Source organism: Psammomys obesus, unplaced genomic scaffold (genome assembly GCF_907164565.1).
Source record: "Psammomys obesus unplaced genomic scaffold, mPsaObe1.curated_primary_1811, whole genome shotgun sequence".
Lineage (NCBI taxonomy): Eukaryota > Metazoa > Chordata > Mammalia > Rodentia > Muridae > Psammomys > Psammomys obesus.
Window position 1 is genome coordinate 4,009 of NW_026593747.1, and position 8,292 is coordinate 12,300.

An 8,292-nucleotide genomic window follows, 5' to 3' on the forward strand; every position below is an offset into this window, starting at 1 on the left:
GTGTCGTGTGGGGCCCAGAAATCTGAATTTTAAAATTGCTTTCCCAAAAACCCGCCCTCAAGCTTAAGAATCACTGAGTAGGTCATGGCTGTTTTAAATGAAGATGTTCCCCCACCTGCATTGATTACTCTAAAGCTGTGGAGAAGAAGTCCTTACTTAATTCACTACTCGGGGCTCGTCCCACCCAATCCCCTAGGACCAAGAAGCTATAAGACCGGAAATGGGAGCTCTTCCGTAGCAGCTTGAAGCTAGGTGGAAGACTGGGCGAGTCCCAACCATTCCCACGTCAGCATCCTTGTAGGCTATAAGAGCGGAGAGCAGCGGAGAGCCTGCCGGGAGATGTAGTACTCGACGCGGTCTGCGCTTGCGCTCTGACCAGTTGCCGGTGAGCTTGGGAGAACCGTGGGCGCAGAGGCGGTGAGTCCCGGAGCGGCCAGAGGGCGTGGCTGTCCCTAGGGCGCGGGCGCGGGTAACGGGGTTCTTTTCACAGGCTGGGGCCACGCAAACTGGCAAATTTCATTTGTGCTCTGGGTGCCAGGCCCCAGGAGCAAGGAGGAGCGGTGAGCCCCTATTCGTTCAGGGACCCCTCCGCCTCTCCTGCGACCCGACCAGGCCTTGTGGGAGACCTCGAGGGCTGGGAGTGCCCATCTGGGTGGTTGGACATCGACATCCGAGAGCCCTTGGGGACCAGTCCCTAACACTGGCATCGGATTTTAAACCAGCTTTTAGGCTTTTCGGGTACATGTCACTCTTGTCCCTTCCCCAAGTGCCCTCATTTCTTAAGGTTGCTTTATGGGTAGGCCCTGTGAGGGTGGATTCACTGAGGGGAGATTTGAGGCGGGAGAAATACTCTGTGCTTTAATGAAGTGAAGTTCTCACTAGGTAGGGCCCAGGAAAGGAAACCTAGAGGGTCGCTTCCCTGGTAGACGTGGTGGAAGGGTTTGGGTCAGCCAGGGGAAGGCTAGCCAGCTGTGAGGCTGGAGAAGATTAACTAGTGGGTCCACAGCCAAAAGACTGCAGATCCTTGGATGTCCTCCAGCAACGGTTTCATGCCTGGGCTCAGGAAACTAGAAGCTTCCTATGAAGGAGGCTTGACCAGCAATAAGGACTCACTTGAGTCCTTACCTTGTGCCAGGCACGCTGCTATTCACTTTCTGTGCCATTTGGTCCTCGAAGGATATTTTTATGAAGTTGATGCTATCATTATGTGCTTGTTGCAGACAGAGGCATTTGGGTGTGAGGATTACATAGCAAATTATGCCTAAATCCATCTGGCACAGAAGTTTAGGTTACTGTCACGGTAACGGGTCATATGAAGTCAGTTTCAGTTCAGTTGACTGAGTGGAAAGAGATTTAGGACTTTTTTTTTTTTTTAATCGTCTTCAAGAATCTTAAATAAGAGCTGCCTCAGCAAATGCAGGGAGAGAGGGGATCTTTAGTGTATATGCATGTGCAGGTCCTGGGCCCATGTGAGCAACCCTGTGCCTTTGAGACAGCACTAAAAATATATTGCCACTTTTAGTTATTTCAGAAATATTGTATTATTCCTCCTACATTTCTTTTGAAATCTCCATTCAGAAAAAAAAAAATCGACCTGGAATTAGACTAAGTGGGACTAAATACTGGTAGATCAGTGGGGGCTTATGAAAAAAAAAAAAAAAAAGCAGAGTTCTTACCTGTCACTGTAAGATATTAGAGATGTGATTTTGGTAATTACTGAACACCTTAAATTTTATCTGGTATATCTGAGAAATTGAAAATTTCAGTTTCTCAGAATTTTCAGTTTAAACTTAAAATACTGTATGTTATTATGGTCATCTAGGAGAGAATCTAGAGGATATGTGGGTGAACTCAAGAGTTTGTAAATATTTGAAATTGTATGTACAGTTGACTGTGCCTATAAATGTTCTTCTGGGAACTTAAGTTCCCAGCTTTGATTTGATTTTCAAACCCACTAGAAAGACTCTGAAGCCTTTGTGGGAGAAAGCAAAACTAAGTAAGGTAAAGGCAGTGAGTATGCCATCTTGTAACCATTGCTTTTTCTCCTTTTCATGTTTTCCTGCCTTCAGCTGTAAGTGGCTCCCCCCAGATTATTACAGAGAAGAAAAACCCTGGAATCTGAGACACAGACTCCAGATACACTATAAGCTTCTAGAAGAGGTGATGGCTGTGGCCCTGGGCTGTGCAATCCAGGCCTCCTTGAATCAGGGCTCTGTGCTGCAAGAGTATGACACCGACTGTGAAGTCTTCCGGCAGCGATTCAGGCAGTTCCAGTACACAGAAGCTGCTGGACCTCATGAAGCATTCAACAAACTCTGGGAGCTTTGCTGTCAGTGGCTGAAGCCAAAGATGCGTTCTAAGGAGCAGATCCTGGAACTGCTTGTGCTAGAGCAGTTCTTAACTATTCTGCCCACAGAAATAGAGACATGGGTGAGGGAGCACTGCCCAGACAATAGAGAAAGAGTTGTGTCACTCATTGAAGACTTACAGAGAGAGCTTGAAATACCAGAACCTCAGGTGAGAAAAAAAAATGTGGGATCTCTGTTTTTAGGAGAACAAAAAGAAATACCCAGGCTGCTGGGTCTGTAGCCAACAATTTGGCTCTGATTGCACAGCCCCAAGACTTCTCTGGAGACTTCCAATGTTCTGTTGGAATCAGCATCTGGGTCTGAGGGTCTCCACTATATTTGACCCTGTGCACTCTCTATGACACACATATGAGAATGCCCCATTTGCTATTTTTAAATGGAATTTGCAGACAAGCACAGCTTATCTAGAAACTTTAATCACAATTAACAATGATTGACTATGGCTCACTAGCTGCTTCCTGTCACACTATAATTAACTGTGAGTTGTAAGTTTGTGGTGTGGATTTTACTTTGTTAATGAATTGCTTTTCCAAACAGAAGAAGGGAGGAGAGGATAGGGGAAATGTGGCCCACACATTCTAAACTATTTGTTATTTGGTTCTGGAATGATCTGGCTGAAACCGAGTCAAGAAGAGTCTAGAAAGAATGCAAAGGAAGGCAACATAGTTTAGTGTAAACTAATACGTATTTTCTACTAGTGTGTCTGTTCTTCATTTCATGGGAAGACATCATAAAGTGATCACATGCCAGCCCTTCTGCTTTCAATTACTGTGATGGGACAATCAGGAATTCTGACCAAGGTTCCAGTCAGTGCATGAACAGTGTTGTCCCTGGTGATGTGATTTTACAAAGTGGCCAATTTTTTTTTTAAATCCTTGGTAAATGGGAATAAATTCTGCAGTTTTCTCTTATTTGTGCAAAAGTGCTAAACTGTGCAAAAGATGTTTGCTTTCTACCTGGTCAGTAGCGTTTTGTTCTTGCTAGGTTCTTTTCATCTACATGAAGGTTTGAAAAAGTTTCCTGTTTGGGAGAGCGTAGGCAAATCCCTGCATTCTAAGTGATGTGCTCATCTCTGGGTCATTAAGTTCCAGCAGAGCATTGCCTGCCAGCATATTGGCTTCTATTAAGAGCCACCTCTTGAAGGTTCTGTTCAGGGAAGGCATAGATAAGCACTGGGCAAGCTGAACAAGGAAGTAGTAAGAACTTCTACCTGACATTGATAAACCCTTGGGTTTGGGATGAGGGATGCTGGAGCTGTTGACTTGAATACAAGTAGTGGCTTCCATAGGAACTTACCAGAGGTCCCTGCATCCCTCCAGCAGTATAGGTGAATAGTTTTCATTATCTTCCTAGTTTTGCTGAAAATAAAAGATTTTTGTCTTTGGGAGATCTGGGCATGCCCTACATATCTCAAGAAACGCAAGCCACTCCTGGCTCTTAGAATGTAGCCAGTGCAGCTGGAATCAGCTGTGAGTGTGAAATGCATATTCCCCACAGAGACTTTGTACAAAGGGAGGAGCATTAGTAATTATTTGTATTGCTTGTTTTTGAAATTCTGGCACTTTGTATATTTTGTAATAAGCTTATCTCAGTACAGTCAACATACCTTTTTTTGTTTTTGTTTGGTTGGCTAGGTTTTTTTTTTTTTAAGCATTTTCTGCTGGAACCCCTGGGTTACTTTAAAGCTACAGGTGTGGCTCATGATACTGTTGGTGAGGAATGTCTGACTTCTAAAGTGGTAAAACTAGCTTTACTTCCAGGTGAGTCTAGATTTTGGAGTGATGTGTTTTGGCCTCTCTCTCAGATTGACATGGATGACATGCTCTTGGAAGAACTGGCACCAGTTGGAACAGTACCCATGCCAACCAACTTGCACCTGGAGTCACCTGCACTCCAGGTAATGGAACCTGTTCAGGAGCCCCCAGTGCCAGAGGCCTGGATTCCACAAGCAGGGCCTCAGGATCTGAACTTCAGTGCTGATGGAGAATGCCAGTCCTTTCTGGATCCTGGTAAGGCAAGGGTTTATTTTGTTTTCTTGTTGTTTTTTAGTTGTATGTGTGCTTCTGTTTGAGAGCTAAAGAGCACTGAAGCTTTCAGTTTGAATTAGAAATGTGAATGTCCTAATGACAGTGTACCACTGACATAAAGAAATGGAGGATAAGAAGAACAAGAGGGCTGGAGAGATGGCTCAGTGGTTAAGAGCACTATCAGCTCTTCCAGAGGTCCTGAGTTCAATTCCCAACAACCACATGGTGGCTTATAACCATCTACACTGGGGATCTGATGCCCTCTTTTGGCTTGTAGGTGTACATGCAGATAGAGCGCTCATACATAAAAATAAATAAATAAAACCTTTAAAAAAGATCTTTAAAACAAACAAACAAAACAACAACAACAAAAAGAAGAACAAGAGGACAAATCTCTTTCTAGGAACAGCAGGGAGTGATACACTTTGCATAGAATGTCCCTAGGAGCCGGTTCTAGTGATGGCCTTGTCCAAGGGGCTTTTTACCAAGAATGTTATTTGGGAAAACCTTTCATGAGAGTTTGGATCCTCTGGTGAGGACACAGCTGTCCACCAAACTGAGCCTGTGATGTAAGACCCAAAGGGCCAGTTGCTTTTACAGTATAAAAAGCCCCATTTGAGTAGAATACTTCACAACATGTTCCTTTCAGATCCTTGAAAAAGATCCAGCTATTTATAGGGGGTGAAAAAATGTCAATAAAATTCCAAACTAGAGAAGTGTTTCTAGAATGTGGTGAGGATACCTCCTGCATCAGCTTAATCCAGAGAAGTACAAGGTAAGTTATAGGAGGAGCTAGGTCCAGTAGAGAAAGATGGCTGAACCATATAACTTGCATGCCCTTATGTTTCCCTTCCTTTTGGGGTTCTCTGCCCCATTTCTCCCCTCATCCCCATGAAAGATTTGGCTCAAGTGTGGCTGGAACCCCTATTCCCATGGGCACAGTTAGAACATGTTGGCTCTTGGACTAAACTGTACAATACTAAGACAATAGAAGAACACAACAAAATGGAAATCAGTGGGAAGAATCCGTTGCAAAATGGAAATGCCTGATGCATGAATAAATAGCACAAAGTTGAGGCCTGGAGTTTCTTTTTACAGTTTCATTTTTATTAATTCAGCCAACATTCTGAGCACCTGTGAAGAGTCAGGAAAGACTCTGGGGACTGGTGGGAACATAAAGTGGGAAGGCAAGCTTTGGCATCCTGGAGCTCAGAATCTGGTGGGCAGGTGACACATTCAACTACGATATGGAAAGTAATTCTAGAGGGCTTAGGATAATAATGGGGCACATATGAGAGTAACCTCACACCAACTAAGAGGAGGAAGGGGTTAGGGTAAACACCTGTGGAATCAGAATAAGCCTGCTGAGCAAGCAATGCAAGTAAAGAGGGAGAGTAGTCTGAGCAAAAGAAGCACCGTGCACAGAAGAAACACTAGGGACAAAAAGAACATTTGCATTTGCACTGTGAGGGGCTAAAGGGCAGAGGAGCCATCATGGTGATTATTGAGAGGAAAAGGCTGTCAGTTAAAAATTAAGTTTGAGGGGCTATATGTAAAGTGTGTATGTATATTAGCAATTTAACCACAGTCATTTTTATTTAACTAAAGTCCATTTGTTAATTGCAAAATTAATAAAAGAACTTACGTGGAAACTGCAAATAGATCTAACAAAAACAAAACCTTTAAGAATCCCTTCTCTTGGGGCTGGAGAGATGGCTCACTCAGTTTTAAGACCTTACTGCTCTTACAGAAGATCTAAGTTTGATTCCCAGCACTTACATAGTGTTTCACAACTATTTGGAAATCAGGCACCCTCTTCTGGCCTCCACAGGTCCCTGCACACATGTAGCACATATTCAAACATAAGGTAAATACTTAAAAAAAATTCCCTCGTGAAGCCTGATACCCTAGAACTTTGTAATACTATAGACTACCTGCAGTCAGAAACACTAGGTGTAGAAAGACAAGGAGACAGTAGGTATAAAAGCTAAACTACCGTACTAACTATAACTTTGGAAATGTGGAGTCCAAAATTAGTGCTTCTGAACTAGAACACATTTTCAGTTGCCTATGTTTTGGATTTTTCAACTCAGTTAATGAGATTTCACTTTAAGTACATGAAAGATGTCAAAGAACATGCACTTTTGGTGTGATAAAGGATATGAGAGATGAAAATTTAAGGCTAAATGTAAAGACATATCATCTGTAAAGTATCCAGAAGATTCTTTTTAAAAACTACATATTATATATACGTGTGGGTGTGTGTTTTCTGTATGTGAATATGTACATGTGAGCGCAGGTTTCCATGGAGGCCAGAAGAGTATATTAGATCCCCTGAAGCTGGAGTTACAGGTGGTTGTGAGTACTTCATGGGAGTGCTGGGAAGCTAACCTAGGTCCTCTGCAAGGTCCACTGAGCCATCTTTCTAGCCTGAGAAGATTATTTTTAATTAATTAAAATGCTTGTATTTATTTATTGTATGCGTCTGTTCATGTGAGGAGGCCAGAAGAGAATCTGCAGGAGTCAAATTTCTCCTACCATGTAAGTTCCTAGAATCAAAATTAGATCTTTCAGGCTTGTAAGCAAGCAGTTTTACCTGATGAGTTATCTCAGCAGCTGAGATGTAGCTTAAGTTTCTTCAGAAAGTCCTGACATATTAAATGTTATAGTGTAAGTAATATTTAATGCCCAGCTATAGTGGAGCTTAAAAAAGTGAGTTGCTGAATATAGGATGAGAACATCATCATTGAAGTTCTCTCTCTCTCTCTCTCTCTTTCTTGTGTTTTTTGAGACAGGGTTTCTCCATGTAACAGCCTTGGCTGTCCTGGCTTTGTACACTAGTCTGGCCTCAGTCTCACAAAGATCCGCCTGCCTCTGTATCCCTGAGTACTGGGATTACAGGCATGTGCAAGCAAAGTACCTTCTTTCTTAAGCTCCAATTTTTTATCCTTCATATCACATTCCACTATAGTATTTCTTTTGTGTCATATTCCACAATTATAAATCACTTCTGAAGTTTAACAGCTTAAAGAAGAAAATGAAAGAAGTGAGTACTTTTTTTAAAAAAAAAGATACTATTTTTACAAGTTGGGAATTTCCAGAAGATATAGTATGTCTGGCTTAGTATATGAGAGCTAGCAGAACCCTCAGTTTCTTGCTAAGGAAACCTCTCTATATGCATATCCTCACGACAGGCAGCAGGCTTCCCTCTTAGTAGATGATTTCCAAGAAAGCAAGACATGTGCCATGTTTGTAACCCAGTCATAGATCCAACCCACACTTACAGGGGAAAAAGAAAATCTCACTTGATGAAGGGAAGAATGTAAAGTAATTTGAGGACTTATTTATTTTAGAACAATCATTCACCTATTCATCCTTGGATTTAAAAACTAAATCCATTTTCAGCAACAATATAATAACATGTGACAGTGGCCACCATTTACTAGTGTGTGGTTTATTAGGTTTAACCACATGATTTCATGAAAAGCCTGAAAGTAAGAAAGCCTGTTTATTGCATTGAATGGCCTTGCAACCTTTGTCAAAGCTCAGTTGACCAAAGGTCCATAGGTTTATTGTTGAATACCTATTCTCAAGAAAGGATTACATTTACACAATTTTTAAAAATTATTTGGTCTTATTAATGCTATCAGTGTAATTCTCTTATTCACTGTATTTTAGATTGTCCTTTGAAAGTATATGGAATTACTGATGATTTTTGTGTGTTGACCATGTAGCCTACAACCATACTTACCTTGTTTCTTATGATAGATTCTTTAGGATGTTTATATATAAATCATGTCCTTATGAAAGGTTTTCTGTCTTCTGCTTCAGTCTGATTACCTTTCATTCGTGTGTGTGTGTGTGTGTGTGTGTGTGTGTGTGTGTGTGTGTGTGTG

At 41.9% G+C, this 8,292-nt stretch overlaps 1 protein-coding gene across 2 annotated transcripts in view; it reads left to right on the forward strand.

Moving 5' to 3' along the window:
• Positions 1–355: 355 nt before the first annotated feature.
• Znf449 (zinc finger protein 449) overlaps positions 356–8,292 on the forward strand; it is a 17,556-nt gene continuing 9,619 nt past the window's right edge. The window contains exons 1-3 of one of the 2 annotated variants that reach the window (XM_055617290.1): positions 356–417; positions 2,070–2,517; positions 4,174–4,378. In XM_055617290.1, coding sequence (XP_055473265.1) covers positions 2,164–2,517; positions 4,174–4,378 — 559 coding nt within the window. In that variant the 5' untranslated portion in view covers positions 356–417; positions 2,070–2,163. Of the gene's footprint in view, positions 418–669; positions 739–2,069; positions 2,518–4,173; positions 4,379–8,292 lie in introns of those variants that run through there. The other variant, XM_055617292.1, reaches the window with a different exon arrangement.